Source organism: Mesoplodon densirostris, chromosome 14 (assembly GCF_025265405.1).
Source record: "Mesoplodon densirostris isolate mMesDen1 chromosome 14, mMesDen1 primary haplotype, whole genome shotgun sequence".
Classification (NCBI taxonomy): Eukaryota; Metazoa; Chordata; class Mammalia; order Artiodactyla; family Ziphiidae; genus Mesoplodon; species Mesoplodon densirostris.
The window spans coordinates 35,774,011-35,798,054 of NC_082674.1; the positions used below are offsets into that span (position 1 = coordinate 35,774,011).

At 38.1% G+C, this 24,044-nt stretch overlaps 1 protein-coding gene across 1 annotated transcript in view; it reads left to right on the forward strand.

Moving 5' to 3' along the window:
* PLEKHH2 (pleckstrin homology, MyTH4 and FERM domain containing H2) overlaps nt 1-24,044 on the forward strand; it is a 111,451-nt gene that overhangs the window by 47,573 nt on the left and 39,834 nt on the right. Inside the window, exons 7-16 of the mRNA XM_060117638.1 lie at nt 526-711; nt 2,417-3,363; nt 6,369-6,444; nt 7,763-7,857; nt 8,477-8,621; nt 11,613-11,749; nt 11,849-11,959; nt 12,120-12,206; nt 13,570-13,728; nt 21,666-21,746. Of these exons, the coding sequence (XP_059973621.1) occupies nt 526-711; nt 2,417-3,363; nt 6,369-6,444; nt 7,763-7,857; nt 8,477-8,621; nt 11,613-11,749; nt 11,849-11,959; nt 12,120-12,206; nt 13,570-13,728; nt 21,666-21,746 (2,024 nt within the window). The remainder of the gene's footprint in view (nt 1-525; nt 712-2,416; nt 3,364-6,368; nt 6,445-7,762; nt 7,858-8,476; nt 8,622-11,612; nt 11,750-11,848; nt 11,960-12,119; nt 12,207-13,569; nt 13,729-21,665; nt 21,747-24,044) is intronic.

Below are 24,044 nucleotides of genomic sequence, written 5' to 3' on the forward strand. Positions count from 1 at the left end.
ATCTGCTTTCTTATGAGAAGCACACTAAAAACTAAGATAAGCAAAAGTTATTCCAGTGATCATGTGATATTTGCCCCCGTGATCATCTAAATTTTCCTGGGTTGTCTTTGCAACCAAGACCTCAGTCCCTTTTTTCTCACTATTAGTAGCAATACCAAACAATCAAATTTTACCAGTACTTGATTGGTATTTACCAATAGTTGACACTGCAAGAAGCTATAACTTCCTAGTTGTTTATATCTGGATTTTGGTTTGTTTGTTTGAGAACTAACTACTTTTAAAGGGATTAGAAATGTTTCTCTTAGCAGTTAAAAAATAATTTGTGCATTCAGAATATATAAACAGGTTTTAAACACTGGCGTGTGATGCTAGACATTGAGAGGTTCCTATACATAAATAAAGATGAACTTCAGGCTTTTTTCTGGTACAAGGAGTGATTTATCCACGTTTTTATATGCTTTGGTTCTCTGTTTAACAAATCGTTATAAAAAATTCAGATCTTCATTTTGATTAATGATCTTGCAGAAGTTCAAGGAAAGAAGTTGTCCACTGTCTCCACACCAAAGCTCACAGAAGGCCAGCGTCTGAGCAGTCTGACCTTTGGGTGCTTTTTATCCCGAGCAAGGAGTCCTCCTCAAGTTGTAAAATCTGAGGAAATGAGCAAGATATCATCTAAAGAACCTGAGTTCACTGAAGGAAAAGACATAGAAGGTATTTATGGACTAGAGGAATTTACTTTGACATTTTTTTAAAAAAGGAAAAATCATTTGCTAAGATTAATGCAAAGATAGCTTCATTTTCCTTATTTTTTTCCTGACAACTTGTGTTTCATGAGACTATTTCTAAAGAGCAAAACAGCATTTAACTCTGTGTATCTAGTTATCTTGTGTGTTTTTTGAGACTCTCTGCCAATGATTTATAGGAAAAACTGGTTTTCCCTTCTTGATACTTTTTCCTGCAATAGGTAGCAGTAATAGTTAAAATTTTTAAATGTACAGTCATACCTACTTGTTTTAACTGAGTTTTAGAAGTATGAACTTTCTATTCATTATTTATTTAAAATATAAAAAGATTATCTAATATTCAATATGAAATAAAATGTGACACAGCAAACTTATAAAGAAAAAGAACACCAGGTGACAATTTAGTAACTGCTTTTATTTTCCCTTTATTGCCTCAAAGAGGAAAATATTTGCCAGATGTTTAAACTTTGGACCTGTGTGCAGATTTCTACCCTTATTTTAGTCTTAAAGCCCCTCTAAATTTTGCTTAATTTTGTGGTTACTGCTTTGCCACCACTAGTATGACTTTTCCCAAATATTTTAGAAAGACTTGAACTTGTATCTTCTCTATTTTCAGTTCATGCTTCCTTCCTCCAAAGGAAAAAAATTATAGCCCTAAGAACTGTCTCTGTGCTTGGTTATGAAACTCTGAAAACTACATAATGTTTTTCCATTCAGAAGGCTCCTTTGATACTTGTTTTCATGCCATTACATGGATTTTTTTTTCTTTTTTGAGAAGTCATTTTAGTTTTTTTCCCACTTTCTAATAGTTGAATACAGCTCAGTACAGCTGAGGTTGCCTGTACTGCAGTTCTTGCTCATTTGCAAATTTAACAAACTGCCCGATACCAAATTGTGGAGTTTATTTGTTCAGCCTCTGTATCCTTAATTATGAAGGTTCTATCTATGTTTTCATGTTTTCAAAGCTTCTTTTGTATTCTTCAATCTAAATATTTAGTTCACTGTTTATAAAGTCAATGGTTCATTCTATTAATTATGTTATAAACAAAAATAAGCCATATCTAAAGATATTTTTAAAGACTGTTATTTTTTATTGTAAAGACATATTTTGTAGTTATGATTAAACCAAAAGTAGAGTGAATAAAGCTTTTCTCTGTATGTTTTCCTTACAGTTTTGCATATTTCATGTAGTGAAGCTTGGGAACAAAGTTTTTTTTAAACTATAGCTTTATATTTATTATGTTTCAATTTACTTATGATAATTTTGAAGTTTAGTAATTATTTTGAAGTTTCTTTGCTTCTAAAATATAATTAATGGTGTTCATTTTTTTAGTGGCTGCTTTCTTTGATAGTCAGTGTTGCCCTATTTTTCATTTTGCTTCTTGTATTATCTCGCCCTAGACTATTGTCAGTTTTTTTTCCTTCATGTTTCTTTATAAAAAGCAGTTTCATTTTGATATTATTCTATTGAAGTGTAAGGGCTCAGTGTTTTATAGAAAGCTTGTAGTTTTCAAACTTGGCTTTAAAAAAGGCATATGACTAAAAAAGGATAATGTAAATTAATTTGACTCATATGGAAATTCCAGTTTGTACAATATAGTTATATAAAGCTAAACATAGAGAAAGATTGTATGATTAAAGGCAGCATGCCAATATAATGTATGCTTTTCTAGAAATGGAAATACCAGAAAAGTCTGTCGATAACCAAATTCAAGAAAACAACCGAGGTCAGAGAACATTGCATCAAGTGCCTTGTGTCTCAGAGCAGAATCAGAAAACAAGGACAAGCTTTTTGACGGATGGTGGCATATCCCAGAATTCTGGGGCTCCTGGGAGTGACTGGAGTTCCGATGAGGACGACGGGAGCAAAGGAAGATCCAAGTCCAGGTACACGTCCACCCTTTCCAGCCACACATCAGAGGAGGGGGTCCAGTGTAGCAGAATGGGCAGTGAGACGTATCTGACAGCCTCTGATGACAGCAGTTCTGTATTTGAAGAAGAGACTTTTCGCATAAAGAGACCAGAACACAAGAAGCTATACTCTTGGCAACAGGAGGCGCAGTGGAGTCCTCTCGGAAAGGGAAATTCCGAATCAAGTAAAAAGGAGCACGATAGTTCCTCAGACGAACTGAATAAAAAATTTCAGTCTCAGAGACTGGATTATTCATCTTCATCGAGTGAAGCCAACACCCCAAGCCCTATTCTGACCCCAGCTTTGAGTCCAAAGCATCCTAACTTACTCCCTGGAAAAGGCACAGAACTAGTGCCCCCCTCAAACCTTCCACTTCCCAAATTAAGGATTCCTAATGTTTTCAGCTTAAGTGTAGCTCTAGCCAAAAGACACCTAAGCCAGCCACAGTTAAGTTCCGACAGGATGTTTGGTACAAACAGAAATGCTATAAGCATGATCCGGCCACTGAGACCTCAGGAAACAGATCTTGATCTGGTTGATGGCGACAGTACAGAAATTTTAGAGACTATGGACACTAGTTGTGATGATGGATTTTCCTACGGCTCCCTGGAGTCCCCGTGTTCAGATGACCAGGAAACCTGCAACTCAGCAAAGAAGGCGGCCTGTGGCAAACCTCCAACTCCTCCCCTGCACCGGTTTCCCTCTTGGGTAAATTATATGTTGTGTGCAATGCACACACACTCGTCTTTGCTCAACGCTCACTTTCAGGTTTTACTCTACTTCTTCTCCTTTCTTTTCCAGTCCGGCTTTGTTCTGACAATTCCCAGTTTTTAGAATTCAGTTTCCCCTTCTCTTTCCCCTGAACCAGTTGAGAAATAAGAGAAGGGTAAGACAAAGCAAGATCAAAATGTTACCTTTATTACTGATAAAACGGATTTTAGAGAATTGGTGGGCAAAGGAGCAAGTACTACACCTGGGAAAAAGCTAGATTTATTCACCCAGTCCCAGGTAGCGCTTGACCAGCCACCACAGGCTGCCTCCAGTGAGGCCCAGCTCCTCTAAAGCTTACAGTCTAGAGAAAGAACAAATGGTTATTTCCTGCACACAGCTACTTCTCAATAGAAAGGAGAGGGGAAGGTGCCGGGCTTTGCATGTCTGATTTCTCCTTCTAGGAATCACTGGCTAGAGATCAGGAATGTTCAATTTTTGGAGCTCCCTCCACATGGAAGGAAACATTGGGGTGGGGAAGAAGGGCTCTCTCTTACTGGATAATACTTGTGGGTAAATTCTGGATGAGGACACTTACTGGTCATCAAGTTCTGAACTTAAGTATTTACTTGATTGGCTTTAAGAGAAATTTAATTTTACTCTTCATGAACTTTTAAATCTATTGCTTTAACCAAAAGCATCTTCCTGTGTAGCTAGAATAGATTGAAATTTCTTCCATCGAAACATTGACCATTAATATAATAATTAACCCATTAACTGTGTGATTCTTCTTAAGAATCTCTAGATTAAAAAAATATTCTTCCTATATTTGAAACAAAGTTAAATTATCTGTTTTGTAGATTGAAGTTTTCCTTCACATATTGACATAATTTAACCTTTGGCCTCCAGAGAATCATCTGGGTTGTGGGTTTTTTTGGTTTTTGGAGTCATGTTCTGTTATTATTTTTTATTTAGTGACCAATGCAATTTTAAGCAAATGAAGGCAACTATGTTTTCCTATTATAAATTCAGACCTTGAGATGCATCTGCTCTTATTTGCTTTTAAAAGAACATTTCATTGCAAAGTTCACGTGAAACTGCCTGCAGTTTATTACTAAACTCTGGATCGCATTAAAAAATGGACATTATTGGCATGTGAATCTCTGGAATTCCAATTATGTTACCCTTTAGGCAGTTAGGAGTTGAAATTTTGCTTCTTTCATTATGTTGAGGTTGTCAGAGATTTAGGTTAGACTTTTACTTTCATTTTATTTGGCAAACCATTTTTACTACTTTTTTGCCTTGTTCTCTTCTTGCTTTCTGAAACTATCCAGTCCTGAAAAAGTAGTACTGCTTTGCAAAAGCCTTCTAGCAAACTGGCCAAGTTTGAAGTTTTATTTCTGCTTGTTGGGTATTTTCAAGTTTCAAGTTAAAGAGATACATTCTAGTCACCTCAATTTATGAGAGTTTGAGGATTTTTAAGAGTTTATTTTAAGGCATAGCCCATTCTTACTGAACTGGAATATCATTCCAAAATACAGTAGTCACTCTAGCAGGACAGCATGTAATGATTCAGGAGAACCTTTGATGGTCAACTCCTTAGAAAAACAGGTGATACCCACTGCCCCTGGTCCCGTGGCTCAGCTGGTCCTCTCCTGTCTACAGTGACTGTCTGCTTCTCTCATGACTGCCAACTACTCTCCTTCGCTCTCTCATGGCTTCTAAGTGCCTCACTTACTGCCTTATTTTTATATGTCTTTTTGTTCTGTCCACTCTGTTGTTTGTCCCTCTGTGTGTATCTCACCATCACACTCTCACAGAAGCTGTGAGAGTGATTCATTCAGTCAGCCACTCTTCAATCTAAAGTGTCTCAGATGGTTAGAGATCTCCTGCCCATTGCCTCACAGGCCCCTGGCTAGTGCAGTCCCAAAGAGGACTGCCTTAGTTGCCCACTGTGCCCCGATCCAGATAACTGTCCAGGTTAGGTGTGTTACAAAGTTCAGGACATGGTGATCTATGCATTAGGAACAACCTAGAGTCCCTTTTCTCAGAGGGGGCAGGGCCAATAGCCTTCCAGTACCCATTTCAGAAATCTCTCTCAGAGAAGAAGAGAAAGCAAAATAACAACCTACTTTTGGAACAAGAGCCTATAAATTCCATTGCAATCCTCAAATTCACTTATTATTTGACCTCAGGTATTTCTTCTACTTCATTGAAATGTACATTGAGATATGAAGGTGATAGCACTAGATGTTACTTAGTGTGTGCTTTCTGACTTCAAGTTTTGGCTTTCTCTTTTTCTTTAACCATATTCTAGAATGGTAGACTATTAAAGATAATATTTGTGTCTAGTCAATGATAATAAATGGTTTCTGGCTTCATATTGCAGCCATTCAGAGTTTTCCTTTTTTTTTTTTTTGACCATGTTCTGAAATGGTGGAATATTAATGGTGGTATTTATGAATAGTCAGTGATTGAGAATAAGCTTTCTCTTACTTTTTTCCTGTCTCTTCAGAAGAATTTAAAATACCAAGCAAAGGGCCTCCCTGGTGGCGCAGTGGTTAAGAGTCCGCCTGCCGATGCAGGGGATACGGGTTCGTGCCCCGGTCTGGGAGGATCCCATATGCCACGGAGCGGCTGGGCCCGTGAGCCATGGCCGCTGGGCCTGCGCATCCGGAGCCTGTGCTCCGCAACGGGAGAGGCCACAACAGTGAGAGGCCCGCATACCGCAAAAAGAAAAAAATAAATAAATAAAAATAATAATAATAATAATAAAATACCAAGCAAACATTTGGGAACAAAGATAAATAATGGAGTGACTAATGGATGGAAGAAAATTCTGCAGTGCTGTTCACAGTGGCATATTTTAGTTGGCTCTGGTGGCAGTTTTATAATAATTCTGTACTCTGGTGACAGTTAAATGAAGCACAAGTGAAAAACATGTGTATTGAAAGTAATTGTTTCTTTGCTTCAAATATCCAGCTTAAATCTCTCTTTTATATTAGGAAAGCAGAATTTATGCTGTAGCCAAATCAGGCATTCGAATGTCTGAGGCCTTCAATATGGAGAATGTTAATAAAAGTAAGTGATTTTGCATGCTGCAATGCAGGTGAACCTTGAGGACTTTATGCTAAGTGAAATAAGCAGTCACAAAGGACAAATACTGTATGAGTCCACTTATATGAGATATCTGACATAGTCAAACTGATAGAAACAAAGTAGGGTTGTGGTTACTAGGGGTTAGGGGGAGTAGAGGAAGGGGAGCAGTTGCTTAATGGCTATAGGGTTTCAGATTTTCAAGATAAAAAAGCTTTAGAGATCTGATTCACAACAATGTGAATATACTTAACACTAACTGAACTATGCACTTAAAAATGCTTAAGGTGGTAAATTTTATCTTAGGTGTTTTTTACTACAATAAAAAATGTTTTAAAAAATAAGTGATTTTGTATTGCCATTTCATTAGCCAAGAACTTCCTAACTGTCTAAAGTCATTGGAAAAAATACAACTTTGCCAACTTCCAGAAAATGCTTTCTAAGGTTGCTGATTTATATTTTAAAATTGAAATTCATGTTACTCAGTATAGGGGCACATAGATGTTCAACTCTTATGTAGAAAGTACCTCATGTTTTTACCCGAAAGAGGCTAAAGCTAAGAAACTGTGGAGTTTCAGCTGTTTAAAATTAGCTGTTTAAAATTGTAAAACTATTGATCTCTGTCTTCTTTTTCCAGAGTTTAAAACACATTCCTCCTTTCTTTCTTTTTTCAAAAAATTATTATAGAAACAATGCATGTTCATTATGAAAAATAAAACCAAACAACAGAGAACTGTCTGGAATAAAAAGAAAAATTTTTTCTGTGGTTCCTTCTACTGGCCCCCTCCCTATCCTACCTCTGACTATTGTTCTATTCCTTTTCAGCTATCCTCTGTTCTTGCCACTCAGGAAATATATTCTAACCTTTCAATCTGAGGTTCACCTGATTAAGGTTTAAAAGTGACGATGTTTTAACATGTGTCAGTAATAGGTCTCTGAATAGTCAGGAATATCTTCATAGGGTACTGCTCACTGAATCAGTCAGCAGGTGTTTGTACTCATTTCTGCCCATTGTGAGCTGGATGGAGATGCCAAAGAAGTAAAAGCTAAGATCCTTGCTCTCAAAGAGCTTACAGTCTAGTTGGGGAACTCGCACACCTGAGGACATAATGAACCATGCAAGAGAGTGTATAATTAAAACTGCCATAAATACCATAAATCTTCAGGTAGACTGTGTAATAAATATTGTATGTTCATCCAGTTTCTCTTTAATTGGAAGTTTTGCTAATTCACATTCATAAGAAGTAGACATAAGTGCTAGTTAGAAGGTTTGTTTTCTTAATCATTTTGTTTTCTGTTTCAGATTCTGTTGCAGTGCTTTCCTATACCACATCAGGACTTTATACATCACTGATATACAAGAATATGACAACCCCAGTGTACACAACTTTAAAGGGGGTAACTCATTATTGTTACTGTTAAACATGTGGGGCTCTTCATGATGAATCAAGAAAACTGTTTAGTCAAGCTCCAGGTTCCATTCTTGACATTTTACATGGACTGTCCCTTTATAGGGAGTTTTAGAAGTTCACACTAGCATATTATTAAAAGAGAAGAAATGGAAAGATCTAGAGAAGATATTTATTCTTATTGGAGTATTAGAGGTCTGATATGCTCCGTTTTTGTTATGCTACCTGTGAGTCTCCACACCCTCCATAGCTGTTAATTCTTTAAAGGAAATAGTATTAATGATGTAATGAAAACTCCTAATATAGAAAGATCTTTGTATCACTGCCAAGGTTCCCCTCCTTTGTGTGAAGTACCTAATTAAAATAAGTATCAGAAAAAAAAGTATCATCAGGTATTAACAGCCTTATGTTCTTAGGAATCTTTTATAATTGACAAATGCCTTGCTAATTGGAATTTGGGATTTAACAACGTGACTTTGATAATGGCAAAATATTTTCTTGTATTCCTTAAAAAATCGTATTCCATAACTTCTGGTAAAACATTCTCTACCTAAAGAGAGTGGTGACTTTAAGGATGGACACAGGGAGGCTGTTTTGCTTTTCTTTAGAAGGCGACCCAGATAAGCAGCAACCCATTCCTGGATGACTCCTCTGGGTCAGAGGAAGAAGATAGTTCCAGATCCAGCTCCCGGACTTCAGAGTCAGACTCTCGCAGTCGGAGTGGGCCAGGCAGCCCCAGAGCAATGAAACGAGGTAAGGGAGAGTCTCAGGCATACAAGACAACTCCAAATAATTCTGAATATTTAATGGGAATTTTATCTCTATAATAGGACTTTAAAAAAAAATCTGAGCTGCCTTCCACTCATAGTGAAAAGAGTATTCACCTAGGACTGAGGCGCTTATATTTTAGTCCTAATTCTCTTCTAAATTCTCTTCGTGATTCCAGACAAGACAGTGGTTTGTTTTGTTTTTTGTTTTGTTTTTTAACTTTATCTGTAAAAGAGAGATCACTTCGTTATAGGAATAAAGTGAGATACTTGGCTTAAATGAGGTTTTTCTTTTACAGTTACTGTGTGATTTTGAATAATTTATAGGATGGACTTATTTCAGCTAAATTTGTTGCACTGCTAAATGGCAGAAGAATATACCTAAAAATGTGGTGGTTAATCTGATATTAAGATGGAAACCAACAAAAACTTACTTTGGGCATGTCTACGATGTTTGTAGATTTTGAAGAAATTTTTGGCATACAGGTTACAGAGAGAGCCACTCAAATTAAATGACATCTGTATTTTACAAAAGCCTTTAATGCAGCACAGTATGTTGGCTTTCAAACTGTGTTCCATGGAACCCCTAGGTACTCCCAAACCCCTCAGCTTCAACAGGAGCTGTTCAACTCTCATAGGTTTAATATTTGGGGCTTCCATCAATCAGTCCCTTTGCTATATGACCTTGCCCCCTTGACAACCAGAATCAGGTTATATCATACTTTTGCTCAAAACACTGCAAGGACCTCTTATAAAGACTATAACATGTTATGTGATTCTTTGATGTCTTCGACCTCATCTCCTCCTTTCTTCTCTCTTACTCAGCTCTGGCCATCCAGACCCTTTAGCTGTTCCCGGCACATGCCATTCATTCCTTTAGTTCAGGACCTTACACTGATCGTTTGCTCTACCTTGTATTCTTGCCTCCAGATGTTCCTTTGCCTCCTCCATGACACTGCCTCCTCAAGGAGATCTACCCAGAGGACACCATTCAAATGTAGTCCTTTGCCCTTCTCTAATTGCTAGCTCTTTTTATTCCCTTTAGTCCACTCTACATTTTATTTTTCCATGGCATTTGCTCCCTGTTTTTTGTCTGTCTCCCCCGACTAGAATCTGTGTTCCATGAGGGCAGAAATTTCTTCGTTTTGTTCACTGCTCTGTCCCTAGCACCCTGGGGCTAGGAGCCTGAGATTTGCACTCCAACATTGCCTCTGCCTAGCTGTTTGACTTTGGACAAATCCTTTAATCTGTGGACCTTAGTCTCCTTAGAGAATGAGGGCATGAACCAGGATGATCTCTGAGGTCCTTTGTAGATCTAAATTTCTATTACTCTTTGAAAAATAAAGATATTACTATTATCACAGCCATTACTTGTCTTAGTCAAATAAATAAGAGGAATAATATAGTGACATTGTCCTAATGTCTCCCTTAAATGTTAATAAACACTTAAAAAATTGCCACATACTGTAATGAATAATGACCTAAGTCCTTGATTTTATTTAATATTTTCAAAATCTCCAATTGTAATGACTCTCCAAATGTGGCTTGCAACTTGCAAGTTGTTTTCTAAAATGGCAAGTGAATTATTGTGAAAAATGCTCCATTGAATTTTACATTAGAGCTGCTGGCAAATGAAATAGTCTGTTTATATCTTGAGTCTTATTGCATCTCTTTTATGAAAGATTTTCAAAATCTATAAACTAGTAGTATTGGACTTATGTTTTTTTTTGTTTTTTTTTGTGGTACACGGGCCTCTCACTGCTGCAGCCTCTCCCGTTACCGAGCACAGGCTCCGGACGCGCAGGCTCAGCGGTCATGGCTCACAGGCCCAGCCGCTCCGCGGCACGCGGGATCCTCCCGGACCGGGGCACGAACCCGCATCCCCTGCATCGGCAGGCGGACTCTCAACCACTGCGCCTCCAGGGAAGCCCTTGTGTGTTTTTTTTGTTTGTTTGTTTGTTTGTTTTTTTTTTTTTTTTTTTTTTTTTGCGGTATGCGGGCCTCTCACTGTTGTGGCCTCTCCCGTTGCGGAGCACAGGCTCCGGACGCGCAGGCCCAGCGGCCATGGCTCACGGGCCCAGCCGCTCCGCGGCATATGGGATCCTCCCAGACCGGGGCACGAACCCGTATCCCCTGCATCGGCAGGCGGACTCTTAACCACTGCGCCACCAGGGAGGCCCTTGTGTGTTTTTTTTTAATGTGATGTTACTTTAAAAATGATTACATGTAAAGCAATTATACTCCAATAAAGATGTTAAAAAAAAATGATTACAAAAATTATGTGCAGGGCTTCCCTGGTGGCGCAGTGTTTGAGAATCTGCCTGCTAATGCAGGGGACACGGGTTCGAGCCCTGGTCTGGGAAGATCCCCCATGCCACGGATCAACTGGGCCCGTGAGCCACAACTACTGAGCCTGCGTGTCTGGAGCCTGTGCTCCGTAACAAGAGAGGCCACGACAGTGAGAGGCCCGTGCACCGCAATGAAGAGTGGCCCCCGCTCGCCACAACTAGAGAAAGCCCTTGCACAGAAACGAAGACCCAACACAGCCAAAAATATAAATAAATTAATTAAAAAAAAATTACGTGCAGTAAAGTGTGATTGTACAAATCTTGATAAATTAAGGTTCAGCATTTGTTTGCCTACATGTCAATATGTAAACACACATATTTTTAATCCTTAATAAAAGATATTGTTAGGCTACTGCATACATTTTATATATGTAAAAATAGCTGTGCTTATAATCATACCAAAATATTATTTATGTTCCTTTAACTTCCTTGGAGATTTGCATGATAGTCCTTACGCTTAAGTTCTGTTTTCTGCTTTAAAGGTACTTCATGGCCAAAGGTATAGACTACATCTAGTCTAGGAAGGGTTATGATTTGGGATTAGATGTATTTCTTAGGAAAACTGACAGTCAGCGTTTGGACCACCCAATTATTAAATATTGACTTGATTTATTTCTTTATTCATCTAGGTGTGTCTCTCTCTTCTGTGGCTTCTGAAAGTGATTATGCTATTCCCCCAGATGCTTACTCCACAGACTTAGAGTGCTCGCAGCCAGAGCAGAAGCTCCCGAAAACTTGCTCATCTTCCAGTGATAATGGGAAAAATGTAAACACTGAATCAGGTTTTTTTAAAAAACATTAATGTATCTGTTAGTTTGAGCCTCCAAAGGGAAACTTAAATATTTTTTTAAATCTCTTTAATTAGGAACCACTGGAAAAATCTGGCTACTTATTAAAAATGAGTGGTAAAGTCAAGACTTGGAAGCGGAGATGGTTTGTTCTTAAAGGTGGTGAATTACTTTACTACAAATCTCCGGTGAGTGGAAATTGCTTGTTATTTAAAACTGAATTCCTCAAACTATAAATCAGACTCCTGATTGATTTTCTTCCATGTAATGCAATTAATTAGACAAAGCATTTCTTATTATGACTATTATAGGTAATCACTTTGCATTGGTTTTCTTCCTTTCATACAGAGTGATGTAATCAGAAAACCCCAGGGCCATATTGAACTTAGTGCATCCTGCAGCATTTTAAGAGGAGATAACAAACAAACAGTTCAGGTACTTTTTTTTTTTTCTTTTTTTGTATCATGCAAAACTCAGTTCTCAATTATGTAAGCTAATAGAGTGGAAATTGGGTGTTCAGTTGTTTGTTTATTCCATTTTGGGGTCAGTTTGATGCCCCCAAAATGTGTGAAACCCTAGGACTTCTTAGTTAAAACTATAATATAACCTGAGTATATGTGAGTAACTCTCCTCTACACTTTCTTTGCCCTTGATCCTTTACACGGTTCTTTCCCCACACTAACCCTCCCAGCCATTTTCTGTTCTCAAACTGTCAAGCTATTTTAGGGGAGGGTTATTTGATAAATGAATTCCCAACAAGATATTTATAATTTAATGTACTATTAAATTCAGAAATGTTTGCAATTTAATAGAGAACCAGAAAATGGCAGTTCTATGAACTTCAGAGGCTGTAGCACCAAAGTGGGAAGGATATTGGTGAGCAGAGGGGCTGTCCTGGCTCCCACTGAGTCACATGGCAGAGGTAGCTGCTGACCATTTCACCCACACATAATGCCAGTCTTGCTAGAAACCTTTGTTAAATTAAAACAAGCAAACAAAAAAAACAAGCTATTGAGACAGTTTGGTATGTGTGATTTAAAATTCAGATGCCTTATTTCTGAAATGCCTTCAATAATCATTATTTTCTTATCTTGCTCCTTTGGGGGGTAGAATACAATATTTTATTAGAAAGGTACATTATCAGTGTTTCCAGTGGATGATACCTGAGGACTGCCCAAAAATGTAGAAAGGAGAATCAGGGAAAACTTTGTCTTGGATCATGGCAGATAAGAATCATTTGTAGGCTTCTGAAATATTTGGAATTTTTGAAATGTGGCTAATTTGAACTTGAGAAATTGTGAGTTCATAATATCTGATTACATGTTTAAGAATTCCTCTTCTGCTGTATAGGTTTTCTTATTTTATTTATAATTGATTTCTTCATTTCCATAACAAATAACTTCTCTTTATTTGCTTAAAGTGTGTTATTTTATTACAATCTGAAATCATTCTGCTCCTCATTTCAACAACCAGGAACCTGTAGCACATTTAAGGGAGAAAAGGAAAGTGTAATGAGTAAACAAGATAAAAAATCATGACCCCAAAGCTTAATACTATGAAGAGTTTTAAAGTAAACAGAAGTGAAAAAAATTATTTCAAAAAAAGTTAATTGTCATTCTCACAAAGTGGTTAAAATATGCTACGTGATTTATGGAATCATTTATTTAAAACCTAGGATTCAAGGTTCGGCACGTTTGTTTCCGTGTTAGGTAGTGATGTTTGAAGAATGGACAAGAAAGTGCTAATATCCTAAAATCTTCAGAGTTTCCTTTCCTATCTCTTTCTTATCCCATTCTAGTTGACCACTGAAAAACACACATACTATCTGACTGCAGATTCTCCCAATATATTGGAGGAATGGATTAAAGTGTTACAGAACGTTCTTCGGGTACAAGCTGCCAACCCCCTTTTCCTCCAACCTGAGGGCAAACCAACAGTGAAGGGATTGCTCACCAAGGTGGGAACTCTTGTACATAGCATTATCCCAGGCAATGATGGAATTAGCCCCCGATCATAAAAAGTGGGCATCAGAGAATATAAATATTGAGTATTTATGTTATCTTGGGGTGGAGAAGAGACAAAAAGACAAAAACCATAAAGATGAAAAATGATAAATTTGACTACTCTACATAAAAAATGTAAATGTTCTTGGGAGTTCCCTGGCGTTCCAGTGGTTAGGACTCTGCTTTTCAGAACCTCTGCCGAGGACCCAGGTTCAATCCCTGGTCGGGGAACTAAGATCCCACAAGCTGTGTGGCACAACCAAAAAAAAAAAAAAAAAGTAAATGTTCTTACTATCAGAATTTCTCTAAGCAGAATTTTTAAAAGACCGATGAGAAGCTTTGGAAAGGTATTTGAACATGAAAAACAAGCTTTTTCTAATCAGTAAGTAAAGGATAAATACCAGTGAGGGGAAGGAACAAAGGACACAATGAGAGAGAAGTAGAGAGAAGAAATACAAATGATCAATAAACATATGGGAAAACGTTCTACTATCAACAATAATTTCCTTAAAAAGCAAGAAATAATGGATATTTTTTAAAAAGCTGATCAAGGGAGGACCTCTTTTAAAAGTATGAAATGCAGTATCGACACAAATTAAGAAATTTGCTAGTGAGTTTATTACTTTAGAAGGCAATTTGGCAATGTCTTGGCTAAAGTGTTGACTCAATAAATATTTTTGAATGAACAAATAAATGAATGAATATTAAATGTCTTATGAACATATATACGTACACTTTGATCCAGCAATCTCAGTCCAAGAAATTTATGCTTAGGAAATTATCTTAATTTGCATAAGATTTAAGTATGAGGATGTCCATCACAGCATGGTTTTTCCTTTCCTATTTAAAACAAATGAGATATAATTAACATACATTGAAATGCAGATCTTAAGTGCAGAATTTGATCAGTTTTGACAGATATTTACTGTCACTCTCTCAAGATACAGAACATTTCCATTACTGCAGAAAGGTTACTTGCACATCATGGTTTATAATAAAGAAAAACTGGGATCAACTTAGATGTATAGTAGAGCATAGTTTTAAATAAACATTTATGTAATCAGGTAATGCTTTACTATGCAGTCATTTTACATGTTGTAAGAGAATGTTTAATGTTTTAGAAATAGGTTATGATGTATTGTTAGGTGATAAAATAGCGTATTACCATAAATACATAAAAATGGTTGTTATGCCATTTTTGGTAAACATGTTTGTAGAAAAATGTCTGACTAAGAAATATACTAAGGTATATTAGATATCTCTGGGTGGTTTTTACTTCATTTTTGCTTAGTTCTGCTTTCTAACTTTTTTAGAATGAGGAAGTATTGATTTACACTAAGATAAATATTATTTATAAATTTTAAAGAGTTCAGTTTGTCACTTTTAGAACAGTACAATAAGATATTTACATGCAAAATATTACCCACAAAAATAACCTCTCTGTCATCACTCATCACTCATGTGCTTTATTTATGTAAGAGGTGAAAAATTTAGCTGTAAATGAGCTATGCCACCATGTAATTTATACTTAATGTTAATGTGGGAATGTAGGTGGGTGCTCTTCAGTAATATTTACAAAGACTGTAGAAAAAAATTGGAGAAAAAAATTACCAATACATTCAACAAAGAGATGCACTATGTTTTTCTCCAAAACATTACATTACCATGAAAATGTTTTTCCAGTTACTAATGGGCTTGAGAACTCCTTGGTATTGTGCTGATATATGTTTTCCAACAAACACAGTGCCACTTTAAATCACATTCTTATTCTAATTCATAGTAACTAGGTGTCCTCCTGTTTCAAGGGCTATGTTTATCAAACCCTTAAGCTTTAATATGATCTCATGGCTAAGGGTTTGTTACTTCTTTCACAATTAGTGTTTTTGTTTTTTTGCTTATTTTTAATTGTTGGCATGGCTTGTCAATTTCCACTCCTGTTACATTTCTGCCGTTCCCTGCTTCCCATTTCACAATTGCATTTTAAATGAGTATAAGTTGATGTGATTATCAGATGACTAAACCATTAGAATTTATAGACAGGATGCTTATTAGGTTTCCTTCCGACCATTTGTGAAGGCTTGTCCACCCCCATATTTTCACCTGCAAAGCCTTATAAGAGAAAAACTCATTTTGAGTGACTTGTTCTGAGCTCACGTTCAGGCTACAATCCCAGATATGGCAGAGCAACATTTGAATACTTTGGAGGGGAGGAGGCTTTTCCAAGTTGTCACACTGTTATTATTAAGTACAGAAATATGTAGGTAGATATTAAGAACTTGACTAATTTGATTCTGGACAGTCACTCTTGCAACTTCTAATGCTTTGGAAGAACATTTCCTATATAAAAATTCATTTATTTAAAAAAAATGTATTGAGCAGTTATCACATGTCAGGCAATGAGCTGCAGGGTATTAAGATGAATAGGCCACTGCCCCATCCCTCAGAGAGCCTCGTATCAATTGGGAAAGAAAAGGACATCAGCATATTTATAATGATATATATAAAATACTGTTGTTGATATGCATCATAAGGTCACAGAGAAACCTAATTTAGACTGTGGGATCAGGAACGACTTCTCAGAGATTTGCCTGTGCCAAGTCTCCAAGGAGGAGTAGGAATTAATTTTGGAAACAGACAAGGAAAGGTATCCCAGGCTAGAAGACAGCACGAACAAAAGACACAGTATCTCAAAGCAGTGCTACCTATGTGAAGAGCAAGTCCTTTGGAGAAAAAGTTTGAGGGTCCTGATCATGGAGGGCTTTTTTGTCTTGTTAAGGACTTTGTTCTTCATCCTGAAGGTGTTGTGGAACCCTTCAGGGTTTGTAACAGGAACATGGCTATATTGATGCTGTTAACAGATTACTCTGCTGAGAGGAAGATAAATTTGTGGGAAGCAAACTGGAGGTTCTAAGAACAGTAAGTGGAAGTGGTTTTCCTCAAGAGGATGGGACTCTGAACTGGTCATGGGGAAAGAGACCGGAGGGTGAATCTGAATAATGTTAGGAGGTAAAGTCTTCCATTAGACTGAATTCAGCAACTAGGAAGTGGGAGAGATAAGGATGGCTGGGTGAAAGACCATGTCAGATAATAGAGAGCTCAGAAAACAGGAGCAGTTTAGGATGACTGAAAGGTTATTTTGGGAACTGTCAATGTTTAGAGCTTGTGAGGACACCTGAGTTAAGAAGTCCAGCAGGGACTTCCCTGGTGGCGCAGTGGTTGAGAGTCTGCCTACCGATGCAGGGGACACAGGTTCATGCCCCGGTCTGGGAGGATCCCACATGCCACGGAGCGGCTGGTCCTGTGAGCCATGGCCGCTGAGCCTGCACGTCCGGAGCCTGTGCTCTGCAACGGGAGAGGCCACAACAGTGAGAGGCCTGCGTACCGCAAAAAAAAAGAAAAAAATAAAGAAGTCCAGCAGGCAGTGGCAACACCAGTCTCCATCAGAGGAGAGGGCTAGGTTGGAGAGAAGGATTTGGGGAATTATCAGCATGGATATGAGAGTTGAATCCACGACAGTAAGAGAAATCACCCAGGAAACTGTGTAGGGTGGGAAGAGCAGGGGACTGTTGATGGGACACTTGGGTTCCCAAAATTTGAGGGCACATAAAGGTGATGTATGAAGAGACCCTGGAGAGTAAGTCCTGGAGGCCAGGTGTGGAGTGGTTGACAGGGAGGGATCTGTAGTGTCAGATGCGGTCAAGTGCTAGGGCAGAAAGTGCCTTGTGGTATGTTGAACGGTAACCGGATGATGAGTAAGTGCAGTATTGAGTGTGGAGGACTGTCCATACTTTCCGGCACATGAGAAAGAATCAAGCTGGGAGGGAACATGGTGTCAGGAGAGGCACTTTTTCAGATGGGAAAGGCATACCTTGAGTTTCCAAAATTGAAGGGAGGAAGCTGGGAGAGAGAAGTGGGAGGTTAAGAACAAAGTCCAGAAGAGATGGGTGATCGGGCATGGTGGGAGGGCACTGTGGAGGGGCTGGACTTGCAGAAAGGTGAGAAGGATGAAAATCCAAGTTTGTGGGGCAATGAGTGAAATCATGTCTGATGTCCTCGGTTTTCTTTGATGAAGATTACTCCAGTGGACAGTTCCATGAGAGTGAAGGAAAGGATTGAGAATAAGGGAAGTAAGATATACCCAAGGACATATAGAAGGATTGATTTACCGAGGGCCCACCTGACTTCAGTGACTTGAGTTCATTTTTCTCTAAGATGCTCAGAAATAAGAGCAGAGACTTTACATTGTAGTGATGTGAGGATAGTCATTTTTTTCTAACATTTTATTATGTGAATTTTCAAATAGGCAGAAAAGTTGGAAGAGTATTTTACAGTGAACACTCATATTCCCACCACCTAAATTCCACAATGAACATTTTCCTTGCTTTATACATATCAAGATGATGATTTTTAAATCAGTGTTTTATTATGGGCATTTTCAAACACACGTGAAAGTAGAAGGAATAATAGAAAGGACCTTCATATATTCATTACCCAGTTTCAACAGCTATTAACTATGGCTATTGTCATTTCTTAAAACCTCCCGTAACCTCCCGTAATCCACTGGATTACTTAAAAACAAATGGAGGTGAAATTTTGTTGTGTGGATTTGTTAGAAGCATGGGAATGCAACATAATCACAGGTTTTTTAAAGCAAGAGTTGTTTTGTGATCAAATATCAAATCCAAGGTTGGTGGAGAAGGAAGAGAAGCCAGGAGGGAACTGATAAACTGGAATAAAATGGAAGGGTTGGAGGACTTAAAAGTTTTGAATGAGGTCAAAGAATAGGAGTGGTGTGAATAGGAGGGTGGGAGCTGGGGGCAGGTTGGGGTCAGAGCGTAGAATGTAAATTTCAGAAGTGGAGCAGTTCCCAATGAAGGAAAAAGGACCAGGGTGTGGCCAAGCGGATGAATGGCAAAAATGGAAGGATAGCAAAGGTTTTTAGAAATGAAGAGAGCGAGGAACTGTGAGTTAAGATCGTAAGGAAGCAGTACAGCAAAGAGGCTAGGGCAAGAGTTCAGGGGCCAGACTGCATGGGTGCATGTCCTTCCTCTGACAGTTGCCACCTGTGTGACCTTGAATAGATTACTTAGAGGCTCTGTGCCTGAGTGTCCTTTTCTGTAAAGTGGGAATAATAATAGTGCCAACCTCACAGGTGCTGGGAAGATTAAAGAAATTATTTAAGCATGTAAAGTGCTTTAGAACAGTGCCTGGCACATCATGAACATGCCAAAAGTGCTAGCTATTGTTATCACAAGAGTTTTACCTAGATGCTGAAGTCAGCAAGACAGGTGGCAGGATTTGTGGTGGAGAAGGCTACAGGCATGAAAATAGAGGAGAGGGGAGAAGACCATGGGAGCTTATGTTTTGTGTGATGAGAAAGGTCAATCAGAATATGATATACTATTTGTCATCAAAGTTTCAGAGAGCACTGATATAAGTAACTTTGTTATGGATGCAAGGTAAAAAAATTTATTCTTTCAACTATTTAGTTCACCAGAGCCTTGAGGTTTGAGATTGTCTTTAAATCTTTGTGAGGATTCTTCTAGTGTAATTTGTTTTATTATGACTTTTTCAGAATAAGTCAGAATTGGAAGAAATCTTTACATAATCAGATGTACATAAAAAGATAGACTATGTTTTAAAACACAGCTTTTACTGTAAGTTGGCAGAAGTCTTCATTAATTTGTAGTTCCTCAAAGGCACACATTGTTCTCTTTAAAGATAAATCATTTCAAAAGTATACTCTCTATAGCCAGATGCATTATTCTTCAGTTTTGCTAAGACTCCTTTCTGGAGTTTGTTTAAAAGGAGAAAAAAAAAGCTGCATAACACAAGCTATTTAAAACTTCCAGGATATTTATCTGTAAATATATGTTTCTAAATTTAATTAAACCGAAACATGTCTTGCCAAATGCGACACTTTGTTTTGTTTTGTTTTTCCTCAAGCAACATTTAAATCCATCAAACTGTTAGATGGTGGAGTTATTTGTTTGCTTAAACCATAGTTTTGAAAGCCCAAAGGCTGGCTGCATTTGTGGGTTTAAATGAAACATGTGTTTTACTTCTCCTTATGCATAGTGAGGAAGGAAGCATTTATTGAGTAACTACTAGTATCCTTTATTTACATTTTCTCCTTTGGTCATCACAACAGCCCAGTGAGGTGTACAGTAATCCCATGTTAACTCAGAACTTGGGAGGTCAAGTCAGTTGCCTGAGGACATCATCCGTCCAGTATGTGGTAGAACTGGAATTTAAGCCTTGGTCCATTTGACCTCAGAATCCAGGCCTTTTCTACTTTCGTGACTTGCTGACTGTAAAATCCGTTGTGGCGATGATTTATATTCTTCTCATTGTACAACTGTCAGAGCAGTCCGTTTAAATGTTATGTCATTACAAGGGCCCTGCAAAATATGTGTGCTCCCCACCCCTATATGCTGCCCCTGCCACAGTGACCTCTCCCCTTCCTCGCTTAGTCTCAGACACATGGGCACACACCGTCTCAGGACCTTGGCGCTTGCTGCTTCCTTGCCCGGAGTGTTCTTCTCTCAGGTGACTGCATAGCTCATCTACCTCCTCCAAGGCTTGAATCAGTGTTGGTGATGCCTTCCTGACCGCCTTATTTTAAAACACGTCCCTCCTTCTCCAGGCACTTCCTTCTCCTTCCCTGCTGTAGTTTTCTCCTTCGTATTTATCACCATGGGCAAGCATGACAATGGAATGTTGGGCTTTCGTTTTACCTGCCAGTGTCTTGGTTTCCAGGTGGTGGGCCACTCCAAATTGAAGCCCACTCTAACTATTGCAGGAGAGGGTCAAGCCTCAAGGCAGAAGTTGGCAGGGCTGCCAGGGTAGTGGGATTATAGGGCAAACTCAACCAGGCACACCACATTCTAGGTCTGGGGCAACAGAGCCTATTATCAATCTTACCCACTGACGGGAATGGGGTTCTTGGTGTTTTTCTAGGCTTGAGGGTGTAGCTGGGACTGTCTGGCAAAGATCTTCAGTGCCTGTACCTGGGCGGAACTGGGGCAGAGAGGAACTCACAGTGAGGATCTTCATAAAGCTACCAAACCTGTGGTATTCAGTACAAAGTTTGGTAGAATGTCTTCTACCAAAAAAAACACCCCCAAAAAACTAGGCTTGTAAACTCCTTGTGTTCTTGATGAAGATATGCAGCATGCTGCTGGGTTAGTTGACTGTCTTCCTCACGAGGCAGTGAGCTCCTTGAGGAAGGAGACTGTGTCTCATTCATATCCGTCTCCCCAGTATCTAGACCAGCCTCTGACTATTCAGAGTCAGGAATCAGATTCAGATTCCATCCCAATCACTTGACATAGTTCCTGACATATAGGAAGTACTCAATATGTAATAATAGCTTTTAATATTATTATTTTACAATTTTGTGTGTATCCTTCTGGAGAAGGTATCAAATGTGTTCAGTGTATTATTACTTCTGGAGAAGGCATCAAATGTTTTGAATGAATGAATCTCTTACATTTTGGACATCACTAGAATTCTTAGGTTTCAATCTTGTTTCTAACATTAGAGTGTTAACCCAGAGAGCCCCACAGGGTTATTGGAAATCTATGTAATATAAAAACTATGAAATATACTTACTTGTGAAACTGGTATCTTTGAATCCTTAGTCCTAGGCATAGTACTTGACATATAGTAAACATTTGTTAAATGTTGAATGGTGAGCACCAAAGCAAAACATACCATGCTACTACTATAACAGGTAAATTTTAAATAGCATTTGGATAGTCTAGTTGGAATATCACTTATATCTCAAGCAAACTGGATAGCTGAACAGCTTCAAATAAAGTGTATAAACTGTACTTTAAGGTGTTAGAGTTCTGAGCTACATTTGTAATTCTTTGAAATATGATTTCAGGTAAAACATGGCTACTCCAAGAGAGTCTGGTGTACACTTATAGGAAAAACATTATATTATTTTCGTAGTCAAGAAGATAAGGTATGTATGTGTTTTTAATATGCTAATTAGAGGAATTTTTTGTTTGTTTTGCCTTCAAATATTCCCTTTCGCTGTTCTGTTGGTAACTCAAACTTTAGAATTTTTGATAAGGTTGAAATTTTGCATAAAATTTATTACTAAGGTAATCATAGACCTACAGGGGGTTTTTTTGTTTTTTGTTTTTTGTTTTTCACGGTACACGGGCCTCTCACTGTTGTGGCCTCTCCCGTTGTGGAGCACAGGTTCAGCGTCCATGGCTCACGGGCCTAGCCGCTCCGCGGCATGTGGGATCTTCCCGGACTGGGGCATGAATCCATGTCCCCTGCATCGGCAGGCGGACTCAACCCCTGCGCCACCAGGAAAGCCCCCTACAGGGGTTTTGATTCTTAATTATAAGCCTTAGTAAGTTTTAATTAATTCTTCTTCTAAGACCTAGAAAAGTCTTCCTCTATCCCACTTTCAACCATCAATTTCTCATATTTTCCAGGTCTGACAGACTAGATAAGGTTGATTGAAGGGAAAAGCAAGCTAGGAAAAAAGAGCTGGGAAGGGAAAAGAATCCAGTCCTGTCGCAGGCCCTCGAATCCCTAGATACCACTTATCTATCCATCCATCTCCATATCTATATCCCATTCATTCATTTTTAACTAATCTCCTCCCCGCCAAAACTTGAGTTATTGCATTTTCAGAATAAAAAAATGGGTATCTTCCAAACGTGAAATGTATACCTAATTATCATTGTATATACCCCATGTCATCTTTGGATTACTGAAACTATAAAAATTGAACTAACATGGACCAAGAGTATTTGCATAAAACAATGATGCCAGCTCCACAGAACAGCAGCCTGTGACTGATTACTGTGTTAATGAGACTAAACTTCTTGATCCACTGACCATGTAGGTCAGTTAGTATTTCTCTGCTCTATTTTCATAGTCTGCACTCTCAGTTCTGACTAGCATATTTAAAATGCATGCCATTATTCTCAGTATCGCTCACGGGTTGGTACTTAACACAGTGCAGCCGTTGAGAGTGATATCTCTGAAGTAATGTGGGAATATGCTCATAAAAATAATACAAGAATAAGCACAGTACAAAACTGCGTATTCAGTATAACCCTAACTCAATTATCAGTCAGGAAAACAGAAGCCACTCTGTGTATTCCAGTTTTAACAATTTTAATGCAGAAGTAGGGACATACATAACTTTAGAAAAGTTGGGGGAGTAGAGGTCGGGGAAGCAGCTGACACTGAAGATCTGAGAAGTCAGCACCAACGGTCTGAACACAAAGCACAGAGGCAGCTGGTACTCAGCAGTTTACTGAGAAGCCTCCGTGATACATCAGCCCAGGCATCTGACTGTAGCTGTCTCAGGAGAATCATGACTCTTCTTTCACCCTTACCTTCCACATCGCATGAAAATTATCTCAGGCAAGTGCTAATTTGGAGCCATGCAGGGAAGGGGATTCTGACAAATTTAGTTCCCAGCTTCTTTTCTGCAGTTACAGGGAGACTGTAGAAGAGGAAGTTTGGGATTCTGAGTTTATAATTCTCAGTCCAGCACATCTATGTAAAGATACACATAGCAGAAAAGTCAGAAAGAACTATACCAAAATGTTGAGTGGTAGTAGAATTATGGATGATTGTTTTCTTCCTTTTTTTTTAACTTTCTATTTTTACCAAGTTTCTATATTTGTGTTTTATAAATAGAAAAATAATTTAAAATTTGCTGAGTGTAGAATTTAAATGTTCCTACTACTACTACTACTACTAATTTTGTTTTTTATTAAAAATGGATAACATTGATCACAGAAGGAACAAGTCAGAGGAATGTAGATAGCTGAACAGAAATCCATTGTAATTACTGGAAAAATATTGAGAATGCTTGTGAATCGGTATAGGCTTACTTCATTTTGTGCTATAGATGTTTCAGAAACAATTTGTCTTTATCTCAATCAGTGTCTTTTAAAAAATTCAGTCAAAATATTTAAAAGCACCCGGTCTATTCACTGTTTATAGAACCATGGTAAATCCTCTGGTAAAAGGAATTATCATCTTTAAATATTGGGGTGGATGGAACCTTGATTGTCATATGATTGGGTATGCCTAAAGCACACAATTAGGATAGTATTGTCATGTATTATCATAGTAGAATTAGTTTTCTTTATCCTATTTTTTAAAGCTTGCTTTTTATTTATTGATGTGAATTTTCTGCCCTATTATTTTGCTTTTGTTTTCCTGCCTTTCTTTTTCTGAAAGTATAAATAAGTTAATTTCACATTTTTCCTTCAGAAGTAAA